General features: G+C 40.5%; 1 protein-coding gene across 4 annotated transcripts in view; it reads left to right on the top strand.

Moving 5' to 3' along the window:
- PCDH19 (protocadherin 19) overlaps positions 1 to 10,367 on the top strand; it is a 119,129-nt gene extending 108,762 nt beyond the window's left edge. For all 4 annotated transcript variants that reach the window (XM_026483538.4, XM_026483539.4, XM_026483537.4 and 1 more), the window contains one exon: positions 4,571 to 10,367. In XM_026483538.4, the coding sequence (XP_026339323.1) occupies positions 4,571 to 5,160 (590 nt within the window). In that variant the 3' untranslated portion in view covers positions 5,161 to 10,367. The remainder of the gene's footprint in view (positions 1 to 4,570) is intronic.
- The last annotated feature ends 3,332 nt before the right edge of the window (positions 10,368 to 13,699 follow it).

Below are 13,699 nucleotides of genomic sequence, written 5' to 3'. Positions count from 1 at the left end.
GTTTTGCTAATATTTGCAGAAAATAACATATTTTCTTCTTTTTCTATTTGAATTACTTCCTTATCTATCATGTCTTAATCATTGCTGTCTCTTATGCCTTTTATTTAAGATATAATTTTTTTGTTTTTTTTTAAAGATTTTATTTATTTATTTGAGAGAGAGCAAAAGCGGGAGAGATCACAGAGGGAGACGGAGATGGAGAGGGAGAGGCAGACTCCTGGCTGAGCTGGGAGCCCAATGCAGGTCAATCCCAGGACCCCAGGATCATGACCTGAGCTGAAGGCAGACGCTTAATGACTGAGCCACCCAGGCGCCCCTAAGATATAAATATAGATAGATACATCTATCTATCTATCTATCTATCTATCATCTATCATCTATCTATATTTATTTTTTTGCCAGAGGTTTTAGGTTTCTCTCACTAAGATCCCTAAGGACAGATTGTGACCAAACAAATACATATTACCACCAAATTGAGAAAGCTTTATGTTTTTCTCTGTATTTTGAATTTTTGTCTAAACCTGATCTAAGGAGCAGCTTTGAGATTTGTGTGTCCCTCTTCCAAACTTACACATTTTATTTATTTGTTTTTGCAAATCTTAGGGACAAGTTCAGAATCAGGGAAGACCAATTTACAAATTCATCATTCACCCCTAATTTATGTCTACATTTGAATTAAAGATGCCTGCCTTCACTTATCTGTACCTGGCAATGTGTTTGAATTTCCACAACTATGTGTGGATTTTAGAGGTTTACATTTTGCTTTGCATAGGCTCAGGTCAAGATGTAACAAAGTATAGAGTCATAAATAGGCACATAAGAGGAATCTTCTCAGGGAATTAGTGAATTGTTAGCTGACCTCTGTTTCAGCTGGATCCAGCATCTTGGCAGTTAATTTTTTTTGACAGCTAATTTTTATGATACAAAATGGTTCCTCTCTACTCTCATACCTCTATCCCTAGCGACAATGCTACATGACAGCAGGCACATAACCTCTACCAGTCCTATGCAATTCCAGAAGTAGTTTCTTTGCTTTTCACATCTGGTCTGTCTTCATTGCTATTCTTAAGGGGCTTTGTATTGTGACTTTCTCACTTTTAATATGCAATTTCCTTACTAAACTGAAGTTTTGGCTTTTGAAAAAGTAATTTATCTGCAGTACATTTATGAATGTAGTTTACCTTTGGCTGGGAAGACATTCTTCCTGCCTATCTATATTCAGCATGTTTTCTTTCATATTTCATATGGCTATAAACACTAAAGCTAGGTTAGATTTTTGTTTCAAATTTAATTAGCCAACATATAGTACATCATTAGTTTCAGATGTAGTATTGAATAATTTATCAGTTGCATATAACACCCAGTGCTCTTCACATTGAATTGACACAAATGTCACGGAGTGTTGTTTGATACTAAAAATGATAAGCAGCAAGTCACTGCCCTTAGTAAGGATACAAGGAAATAAAGATATCAGATCTAAGCCAGGGGTGAAACATTGTGAGTAAATGAGTCTCTCAGATTCAAGTCTTTGCTTACATTGTGGTAAGAGTGGTGAACATATAAGTTTGCATAATTAATCCAAAAAAATTACTTTTTTTTTTTTTTATCTCGTATAGGGCTGAAGTAGGCTTAGTGAGATTGGTGGGTAGGCTTATGATCACATTCCTGGGAATGCTGAGGGAGTTTCCTTTTTCCTCTTCCTAGAGGGTGATTTATCCATTTAGGCAGTGGGTAAGTTGAAAGCAAGTACTATCTTTGCAGAGAAGTTTCTGAGAAGACTGAGTTCCCTGCTCTGGTCTTCCTAGATTCATAAGATCTTACAGGTGTCTGTCTCTGGGGTCTCTGCTCTCCTTCCGTATGTGGTAGGGATCCAGGTCTTCCCGTGCTATTCATTTGAAGCCATTTAATATGGGAAAGAGCACTGTACTTGCATTCAGTATAACCCATGGATGGCATTTCCTACTAAATTGTGTTAAAAACAAAAAACCCACATCTCCAAATTGGAAGGCAGCTACTAGATACTAAAAACTTGAAAGAAATGAGAGCTGTATGTTGAGCTTATTGGGACGATTCTGCTGGATTATAATTCACCACTGTTCTACTTTAGGCGTGTGAACAAGTGGCTGATAATATCAGTCTGAAGGTTAGCAGGGATTTCCTCTTAATAGCTGGTCCTATGTCCATGGTTCCAGGGTTCAAAGACTAAGTCCTTCATGCCTTTATGCTATAAATTAGGAATGAAAAGGACAGGGACATAGCCTTCTGGACATTATTTTTTCTTTTTGCTGACTTCCAAGGGACTCGTATTCAGATTTGTAGAAATAGAAGTTAATTATTAAGCTATTCCCCAACTTGCACCTCCTTAATCTTCACCTCAGAACAAATACACTGTTTCTTTAGAGCTATTACTTGGAAAGTTATGATATGGGCTTCAGAGGAGATGGAGAAGAAAAAAACCCATCTTTTTGGGAAATTCTGAACATGTGAATTCTGTCCTACTGGAGGGATCTTGGGGCTTCCTGGGAAAACACTGGATTTGGATGAAATTAATTGTGGATAGATCATCTGTACACTCTTCCATTGATGTTTGAGTCTATACAAAGTAAATGTTTCCCAAGTACGTTCCAACATGTTTTCCTTACTTTCATACTTTCTGTCTCCCAGAAACATATACATTTTGAATGATGATAGGCTATCAGATGGCAGCATTGAGAGTTTGCAGGAAAAAGGCAGAGAAAAGGCTTTGACAACTCTTTATTTTGTAGAGGTGGTCATGCAGCCCTCATGTGGAAATATGCTGGAGTTTGCAGAAGCATTGCCCTATCCATGTGGAAGGCACTTATCTTATTGGTGATAATGCTCGTTTGTTATTTGGCTTCATATCTGCAAAATTCTGAGTGTTTATTCTCCACCACTGAAAGGGAGCATAAAATGACCATCTTAAAGATAAATTGGCAAATTGTGTCCCAGTACCCTGAAAGGGTCTTAACTTTGATTGGCTTTTCAGTAGTTTAAACTAGGTCAAAGGCCATTCCCAGAGTTGTGTTGAAGTCTGGACTCAGCCTGGATTAGGCCTTGACATTTAGCTGCTTCCAGTGCCTTTTCTCCAAATAATGAAGTATACATCCAGTTCAACCATTATTTCTTGAGCCTCCCCTTCTATGTGCCCCTTTACCAAAATAACCTTTGATAGATGAGGCAGAACATTGCCTCTTTGCTATGCCATTTACTATTTAAAAACAAGAAGCAAACAAAGAAATACAAGTGTTTAAGGAAGGTGTGTTATATAGAGAGTATATCAGGCAAGACCCTGAATTTCAGACTTCTTCCCCCAGGAAAAAGGCAATCACAGAATGTATTTTCAACTTCTTTTGGCATGCTTTATTTCTGTCTTTGCAGTCTCTCCTCATCTCCCCACCTCCTCCAACCCTGCCCCAAGGTTTTCTGTAAATGTTAAACTGCTCATATTTTGATGCACTATATAATGTGATGAAAATTTTGATTAGGTCATCCTTGTACAGGAATGTAATATAAGTAAAAGTAGATCTGGAAAACTAGGGCTATAAACCAGACATTGTGATGAACAATTTTCCAATGGACAAGCAGATATTAACCCTGGGTCCACGCTTTGATGAAAACCATGTAGAAAGCCTCTCCGAGAGTCAATTACAGCCTTAACTCTAAATGAACCTGATTTGAGAAGAGAAAAAAATGTCTCACCAATAATTATGAATTCTAACTGCTGAGATCTTCTATGATAGGGTTAAAGTAATCCATGAAAGTTTTCTTCAAGAAATATGACCCTAATAAAACTGCAGATGAGGAAAATAAGGAGGGATGTCTAGTTGAGTGTCATTAAATGATGCTCAGTCTATGAGTGATGTGTGCTTAGGGTCAGTTGAAGCTTATGGGTCAGAGGGAAGGAAAAGATCTCAGTATATTCCTTCTAGTGGGAAATCAAGTCGTGTAAATAACTTAGTGAAAAGATTGGCTGGTGGAACTGATGGTCAAAAAGAAGTGAAGTGATTGGGTTTTCAAAGACAGCGTGATACCAATCTAAAATTAAGCACGGCATATCATTGACAAGTAGGGTGGAGTCGTGGTTGGCAGTGCTATTGCTCAAACATATGGCCAAGACTTCTCAGATATACTGACTGTTGGATTCCCTGCTCTGCCTCCACTCCCTCTTCTGCTGGAACCAGTTTCAAACGCAGTTGATTTTTAACAGGAGTTGTTGATAAAAATGCTGACTCTCAGCGCCTTGACACTCAGGATAAATTTTTTTTAAAATACATTTTTTCACCATAACGTGTTTCCTTTTAGGTTTTTAGTTTTGTCAGCAGTGAGAGCAACAACAAAAATAATAATAAAAGAGAGGAGTATACAGGGGGAGATCTACAGCCTTTTAAAGATCCAATTCTTCACACTTGTCCCAAAAGGCAATAAAGGACTATCTAAAAGTGCCATTTCCCAAAAGGGCCTGTGGGTACCTAAGAAACCAGAACACTAGGGAATAACAATGATTCCTGGGAAAAGCTGATGTAATCAACATTTTATTTTCTCCAAACAGATCAGAATGAAGGATTTCATTGCAGGGAAGAATGTCGGATTCTTGGCCACTCTGACAGGTGCTGGATGCCCCGGAACCCCATGCCCACCCGCTCCAAGTCCCCTGAGCACGTGAGGAATGTCATCGCGCTGTCCATCGAAGCTACTGCGGCTGATGTTGAGGCTTATGACGACTGCGGCCCCACCAAGCGGACTTTTGCAACCTTTGGAAAAGATGTCAGTGACCACCCGGCTGAGGAGAGGCCCACCTTGAAAGGCAGGAGAACTGTCGATGTGACCATCTGCAGCCCCAAGGTCAACGGCGCTATCCGGGAGGCAGGCAATGGCTGTGAGGCTATTAGCCCTGTCACCTCCCCCCTGCACCTCAAGAGCCCTCTGCCCACCAAGCCCTCCGTGTCTTACACCATTGCCCTGGCGCCCCCGGCCCGTGATCTGGAGCAGTATATCAACAATGGCCCGTCTCGTCCCTCTGAAGCTGAGCCCCGTGGAGCTGACAGCGAGAAAGTCATGCATGAGGTCAACCCCACTCTGAAGGAGGGTCGTGACAAGGAGTCTCCTGGTGTGAAGCGTCTGAAGGATATCATTCTCTAAAGCAGTCTCGGGGAAGAAGAGAGAGAAACCATGCTGGTTACATCGAAGAAGCAGGAGCTGATTGTTTTAATTGCTCACCAATGGTTGGTTCTTGAGTGGCTGTTATTTCAGAGCTTTCCCTAAGTGTATTGTTTATAAGTGACTATCATTCTGTGACAATCCCTCTCGTTTCAACAGGCAGCAGGGGTGTTCAGTTGGAGCAAATTAGCTTTGGCTTGAGTTGTTCATGGGGCCTTGATGTTGGGGAAACAGAGACAAATTCAGTTGTGAAAAGTATTATGTATTAAGTGTTTGAATTTATATATTTTTCTATGTCAAAATTATAATATAAATTACCATTGTTTGTGGAGGATTACATTAAAAAAAAAAACAAAAAAAAAAAGAAAGCTCTGGACACCTTTAATAAGCTCGCCACTGTTTTGTAGTGTAGACAAGTTAATGGTCATTTATTGTGTACTATTCTTTGATTCAGTGATGTGAAATTGAGCCCCCAAAAGGTTGTTTCTGAAGCTTGAGTACTTTCCAATGCCGCTACTTTGCTGGGACACCCCTGCTTTAAGAACCCTTTTGCTAGCTGTGCTATTGTTGTATTTGATATTGCAAATTGCTACGTGTGTGGTGATGGCAAAAGGCTTTTAGAAGTTGGTGTTTTTTTTTCTTAAAAAAAAAATAAAACTATAGACAAAAACAAAGTGCAAAAAACTGAGATGGCAAGTGACTGAGCAACTCCGCACATATAGATTGAGTACTTGGAGGATACTCACTCATGGAGGATAGCCGTGGAGTGATTACTCACCACCTTGCAGAGTATTTCTCCTGCCTTTCAGTCTTCTGCCCAGATCAGTGATAGATCATCACAGAAAGTCATTTTTGGATATTCTGCTATCTAATTTGCAGTTGTCAGAACTACTGTGCTGAAAGTTTTATGGCATCAATTTTTAAAATTTTCAGGCCCTGAATGGGAAAGTTGCTCCTGAATTTATCAGTTTCCAGGCTTAGAAATTCCCTGTCTCCAATCATCTGAAATTCAAAAAGACTGAATCTATTTTGAGGTCTAAATTAGCATCTTTTCCGACACATACTTCCTGATTCAGTGTTTCCCAATCACGATGAGAATTAGACTGCAAAGCATGTCGGGGGCTGGAACTGAGAACTCCATGTTGCTCTGCGTTGTAGGATTAGAAATAGGAATAGAGTAAGCAGTACGAAGTGTACATTTAGGAAAAGACAGGTAACCAGTAACAGCATCACTAATCCAATTACTGTGCCTTCTAAATGGAGACACTTGGACACTTGAACTCATCTCTTTATGACTAACACTTTTTTTAAATTAAAAATGTGAACAGGAAACTATTAAAAAAATCCTTTAGATTTAGCTAACTCTGCTGTAGGCTAGGAATACACCTTTTATTATTAACAAGTTTATTACGCACATTTTTTTTGTTTTGTTTAACATTTCTCCAACTCCCCCCATTTAGTAAGCATCTGTTAATATTTAGTAGCCAACATAGTATTCTTGCAGCCCAAGCGTTCATTATTTGAAACTAAACAGATATGTCACCTTTACTCTGCCTTGGTCTTAAAAAAGTTTTCTAGAGAAACAAGTTTTGTGGTTCTGTTCTCATTTGTTTCATTTTTTGAAATTCAAGAGTACCCAGAAAAAAGGCTTGGAGGGTAGAGTACTAAAATGCAAAAGAGGATTTATTTTCTTAAGTTTAGTTAGATAAGTGAGCTCTTTTAAATGTTTTAGTTATTTTTGTCTGAGTTCCTGGCTTTATACATTACTAGGAATATTTTCCTTTATGGGAGGGAGGGTTTTGTGGGAGGATGGTAGCTGAGGCAGTAGGGATGGCTTTAGGTAGGGGAGAATATTTCTGAAAAAGAACCTAAAATGAATCTATAAATCCATCCTTATTTCTTACTCAGTGCTGAATACTACCTCATGCAAAATATTGGTGTGGCTGCAAATTTCCCTCTGAAACTGATATAATTAGAGATCAGTTACCGTTATATCTTCATTTCGGCTCATTTCATTATCTCTCACACTTCTTCTCCCCTCCGATTCATTTCATGTTAGCAGATTTTGAATTAGGGATTTATTTGTGTTTTCAAGTGCTTTTTGATTAACACATTAAAATGTATTTTTTTCCCTTTAAGTTATGGTGGCTGCCTGTAGAATTTAGACTGTTCTTCACCTGATGCATCCTGATATTAGGTTGTTAGCTACCACATCAAGGTCACTTTCGAGTCAGATTTGGCAGTTTTTGTACAGGTGTATTTCCTACTATGCTCAGTGGGAATGAGGGAGCTGAGAAGATTGTGGCAAGTGGGAATATTAAATATTATATGGCTGTTGAGCCAGAGAGGGCACTGGCTGTCATGTCTCTTACCAGCCAGGTTTAAAATGGTTAGAGTAGCAGTGGCATTGATTTTGCTGTTTTTCTCCCATTTTCTTCAGAAATCAGTTTCAAGCTACAGACCAAGCCCCTTTCCTTACCAAAATACTGTTTTTATTCCTTTAGTGGGAAGTCAGAGTGTTTTTGGCTCCCAAACCCTTTATTGAGCATGTTCAGAGAATTCCCCTCATTAAGAAAGTACCTTTTTTTTCCCCCTCTACAACTGTCTGATGTATACGTACTCCCAGAAGCACAAATGCATCCTAGGAGGGCTTTGTAAGCTAGTTTTATAGACAGGCTCTGCCTACAAGCAGGGATTTTGTGCAAGGATCCTAGATTTCCCTTTGGCTCATGTTTTTCCCTTCTTCTTTTCAGTATGTCTGATGAAAAGCCACATAAGGCCAGAGGGCCAAATATTCTTCCTTTTCCCTCTCTAAACATGTTACACATTTAAATGTAAGGGAGCAGTCTCAGTTCCTAAATTCTAGGGAGTTCTATTCCATCTATTCTGATGTCCCTTTTGGGAAGGAGTTGGTGTCGAGGCATGACTTACTTTTCTAACAGCTGCGTTGGGCACATCCCTGGGCAGGTAAATTTCTTCATGCAATATAAAGGCTTTAGTTTGCATTGATTGCTTTTCCCCAAATATGGGAATATGCTATATACAAGGAATAGGAGGAAGAAGAGGGCCACGCTATGTGGAATCTCTTCTTTCTTTTCTCTATACTGACTGATAGAACCTGTTTGAACCTGTTCAGAATGAAATGTACCATCTCTTTGACCCTCTTAAAGCCAGTGGAGTAAATTATGGTCGGCCTTATTGTCCAAATAGGTAATGGGCCGAGGGATCCTGAAGTTCCTGAAGGGCAGTTGTTCTCACAGTGTAGTCTTTGAACCAGCAACAACCACATCACTTGGGAACTTCTCAGAAATGGTAATTCTCTGCTCTCGCCCAGACCAACTGAAGCAGAAGCTCTGGCAGTGAGGCCTCGTCATTCATATGGGTCAGATGCCCACTAAAGGTCGAGGGTTTGTTAAAGCACAGGTTGATGGACCCCACACTTAGAGTTTCCGTAGGTCTGGGGTAGATCCTGAGTCTTTGCCTAGTCAAAAATTCTAAGGGGATGCCGATGCTGCTGGTCCAGGGACCGCACTTTACCACTGCTCCAGAGTAAACCTGCCTAAGAGAGCTAATTGCACACAAGGTGCCCATTTAAACTAATTTGTTGACATGGTGACCCACCGACCATGAATCAAAAAGGTTAAAGGGAATACAACGTAGAACTCTGAAAATTAGCAACACCCAGAGTAACATCCGGATTGTGTTCCTTCAGCATACAACTGATCGTGTGATGGGAATTCAGTTGAACTTTTCATATTGCGCTATCATATCATTAACAAGCAAAAGAAAAGTGCTCCACTGAGGCAGCGAGGACAAAGGGCAGTTTGGGGAGAGGCAGGGGTGTAGGGGATAGCTCAATTGGGCATCCAGGGTGGGAAAAGGATTATTATTGTACATAATAGCAGTGCTGGTTGGAATTTCAGTTCACTCTATGGGGATCATTTTGATGTTGAATGTTCCCCAAAGCATCCTGATAAGTCTGGTCCACTTGGCTCTTTTTCCAGGGTCATAAGACCCTGACTGACTTTGAAAACCTGGCATACATGAGCTTACGAAGTCCATTGTATACAGTCCTAGTGTTTGCCTTCTCAGTAAAATTACATTTAAGGATGTCATTTCATGAGTCAAATTGTATCTGCTGACACTAAAGTGTATTGAGATGTTGTTCTTTAGTTTAAGTATGTAACAAAGTAATATTCAAAGGGGTTGTGTGGGGGTGGGGCTGGGACCGGGTGGCTTTATATTGATAATGAAATATTCCAGAGCAAAACACATTGTCCTAATGAAGTTGTTGCAGCTCTCTTTGTTTTCTTGTGAGGCTGGAATTGGCCTGTGGGTCACTTGTTGTGCAAAAGTGAATTAATTTCAAATAGAACTCATATTGCTTTTGTGAAACAAAGGAAATCAACCACCTTGTCTGAAAAGCATATTGCAAGGCTCTCTTGGTAAAGAACAACCCACAAAAACCTGATCTTGATTGGAAAGCACTGTAGGTCATTAGGGAAAACTGATGATGCTGATTGTTGCTCCAGCTGTGTTGGCAATTAAAGATGACCTTGTTACTAACTGAACGTTGCTGTCAACCTTAGCAAACAAACCAGCTAACATCATTACAGCACTGGTTAAGTAGGTTTTTACTGGCACTGGCTGGCGTTCAGCTGAGGAAGGCTAAGATACAGACTTTAATGACCAAGAGCCAGACTAGCTCAAGCTAGAAATTGAGCAACAAATACCTCCTTGTGCTATTTGAATGCTAAGGTATTAGTTGCAAAAGGCTTACGCCTTCGCTCCTCTAGTGAGGGGAATGAGCCTGATGACACTATTACTGTTTACCTGTCAAACCAGGGTGGAAATTTAGAGGGATGCAAGTACAGTATGTCTCATTAAGCAGTCTCTGTTGCTGATTATATGAAGATGAAATTGTTGTATATGCTGATCTGTATGTTATGTACATTTTCACAGTGATTGAATCATTGTAAAAAGAAAAAAGAGACAAAAAAGAATCACCACTTTGTCTATTTTATGAAGATGATAAAGCAGCTTTATTAAATTATTACAGTTATGTTTTAAATGGTGTTATCTGCCACATTGTTTCCTTTTATCTGGTGGTTCTCTGTTTCCCCCTTAAATGTGTTTTCTCTGCTTCAAAAATTTAATGCATTTTAGTATTAAAGGCTATTATGGAAAAATTGTTGAGTGTTTGGTGAAATGTGTCTTAGAGAGCATTGGTTGGCTCCAGGATGGAGTAACTGTTAGGCCAAGGAGGTAACCAGCTCTTGGCGGGGTCACTGGTGTTCAGGCCCAAAGGGTTCCTCTTGCCTTTTCCACTTCACACAGTTGCCAACTCCCCAGCTAAGAGGGGATTCTTCCTTCCACCAGGCTCCAGTCATTTCCCGAGTGCCTCCCCTCCTTGCCACCCTAGTTAATACCTTTTTCTGAGGAGAGAGACCCATTCATATCCAGAATGGTAAAGACTTTTCTGGGTGGTACTTTAAACAAGAGCACTAAAACCATTCTTTAAGAATAACCATTTCAGGCCAACTTCACAGTGGGCCTTCTCTGAAGAATTAATTTAAAAAAAGTGAGAAGTAGTAGAAGCTGACAGCAGGAGAAAAGGGAGTTTGAAACAAAGATGACCTGGCTGTCCCTTTGATGCCTTCCGGTTTGAAAGTGAAGCAACAGGAGAGGCTCTGACTTTGCACATAACAAGGCTACAGTATAAATCCTGATAATCTTTCTTTATCCAAACTGTTGTTCTCTGGGACTTGGCACTTAGGCTGTAAGTATTCATTCTGGCTGCAACTGGCAGAAAAAAAAGTCTCAGTAGAGTAAAAAAAAACGGGTTAAAGGCTAACTTGCTTCAGCATGTCCTACTCTCTCTGGACCTTAAAAAAAAAAAAAGATCTCAAGGAAATCCACTGTTTCCCTGGATCTCCAGCTTCCTGTTATCTCTACCCACCTGTGTTAAATTGAGAGTGCATCTCATTCCCCAGAATTAGCCCTAAAGCCAAGCAATACCCAGATACTTGATGCTGCAGTTTAACAGGTGTTACATCAGAATACGAGCACAGACATGCTGGGACAAGCGAAATCACATATGCAGATGTATATACAGATGTTCACACGGACTCACAGATGTTCGTAAAGGTGTATTGGAAGGAGGCTGATCTGTCACTGGCTTGGAGGTCATGAAGTCATAGGAGGCCATTGTGAGTGCTTATGTGTTAGCCCACATCAAAAGCGCAAGGAAAAGAAGTATCTCTGACCCTCTTCCATTTACCTTTTTTTTGGTCTCAAAAAGGAGTGGAAACTCCTCCTTAAAATAAGATCCTTCAAGGAATGAGCAAGAAAAAAATAAGTTGTCACATGACGAAAGGCATTCATACATGCAACACAAGTACATCCGAGGTCATGGACAACTACTGTTACCTCTGCCAAAAGTGGGAGAGTTACCAGATTAGAGGCATAATCTCAAAGCTATTCAAGTTTATAAAACAAAACAAAGCAGATTATTGAAATAATACACTTCTTCATTTTGGCAAAGTACTTGTGACCTCACCTCAGATGTCATTGATTTTTGCTGTGTATGGGGTGAAGAAATCATGGTGAGAAACTGCCTAAGAGGACAGCTTCTGATAAGAGGTGACAGCTGCTCTAGGGATAGATAGGACTACCTGTTCTCATTATTTTGGTTTTGGGGTAGAGATATGCTACTACTTGTGAGGGGATGGGACCCTTAACCCGTGAAACAAAATTCTCCAGGATGGGATCAGAGAGGTGTTAGAGTGTTAGGTCCTAACCTTCCTTTATGTAGGCACATGACCTGCTTCGCATGTCTCACACTTCTGTCAATGTGCTGCTTTTGATATGGAGGAGGATGGGTGAGAAGTGACGTGAGATTCTCTTAGTTACATGCAATTACTAGCTTGCTGTCTATAACCCTACCGCATTCTCTCAATGATCAGTGTGCTGCAGGGAGTCAGTCCACAGAGCCCTGCTGGGAACCTCTGCTGTTTCTGCCCAAAGGTGAGGGGGAAACTGTGCCAGTGACCCCAACATTTCCCTACTTTCCTTCTCTCTGTGTGTCAGTGTCTTGACTTCCCCCCTGGTGCCCAAAGCTTTAATTTTCCTTAGACGTCCAGGTTTCCAGTATGCTCCCTTCTCCCCAAGCAGAGTTTTCTCTTCTATTGTGATTGTCTCCCCCACGTCCTTTTCTACTCTAGATTTTATCTCTAAAATTTAGCCACATCCCAATTTTCTAGAGTTCTTTTTTTTTCCTCCTCTAAGGTTCAAGGGAGCCAGACTTTTACTGAGTATCTACCATGTGCCAGACACTTTATAAATATCATCTCATTTTATCCTCACAGTCACCTTATGTAGTGGATGATATATCCATTTTCTATACACATAAATTGAGGCTTAGAGAGCTTGGGGGACTTGCCCAAGGTCACACAGCTACTAAGTAGCAGAGGTAGGATTCAAAACCACGTCTGTCTACTTAGAAATTACTACCCTTTTCAACTACTCTTAAGAGATAGGTAACCAACCTGATATGTTTTTCCTTACTAGAATATTAACAATGGATGCTAATGTCTTAAAACATATTGACATTTTAACTGAGATCTTTGAGAACCCAATGTCATGGTCCAAAGAAGTGATTGTAGCAGTGGGATTTTCAAGCCAGAGGGCTTTTGATCGGCCTCATAGGCATCTCGCTACTCTCGCTCTATACCCAGTGCCTGCCTTTCAAGTTGCATTAGTCATGCATGACAGGACTATGGTTCCTTTTAGAGTCTGTGCACTCTAGCTAGTCAACAGCCCTTGAAATGAAGGTCTGGTAACCCTATATTCATCTGTCCCTCTGGGTTTCAAGCAATCTGTCAAGGCTGTATTCATGTGTGTTACAGGTCAGCACAGCTGGAGTCAATCCCAATATATGTTCACAATAGGCCCTGGTGACTTTTTAGATCCAGAAAGTTGGTTGAGAATGAGGGAGGTTGAGGGCTATAAAGCAGGGTGATAGGGGTGGTGAGGAGGGGGGGCATATTTGAAAAAGAGATCGAAACCCTAGTCTTTCACAGGAAGGATATCAAGGAGTTAAAAAATTAGCTGGGAAAACGGGCTGAATCAGTTGTGAGCACTTGGCCGCCAGAGGCCTAGGAATTGGTTCTCATGCCTGCCTCATAGCTCAGGTGTAATTGAAGAGGTGTTGATAGGCCCCCAGGGGCTCTTTATCTGGTCCTTCTCAGTCAGCAAGGGCCCTGACAGAGAGCTAAGCCTGGAAGTGAGGTCAGACAAGGAAAAAAAAATGGGAGGGGAGGAATGATTTCAATTACATGCATAAAGTCTTTGGTAATGAATTCATCAACTTCCCCAAAGGAGGCCTTGAGATAAAGAATTTAAAGACTAACCCATTTTAAAATTCCTGTTGTTGAAGTGTTCTTATCCAGTTTGCCTTGGTAGCCCAGCACTTTCTCAGTCTGGGATGTAGTTCTCAGGGTTTTGGATGTCAGAACTGAGT

This window comes from Ursus arctos, chromosome X (genome assembly GCF_023065955.2).
Source record: "Ursus arctos isolate Adak ecotype North America chromosome X, UrsArc2.0, whole genome shotgun sequence".
NCBI classification, from domain to species: Eukaryota; Metazoa; Chordata; class Mammalia; order Carnivora; family Ursidae; genus Ursus; species Ursus arctos.
The sequence above is the reverse complement of the archived record's forward strand: the minus strand, read 5'-3'. Positions and strand labels throughout refer to the sequence as shown.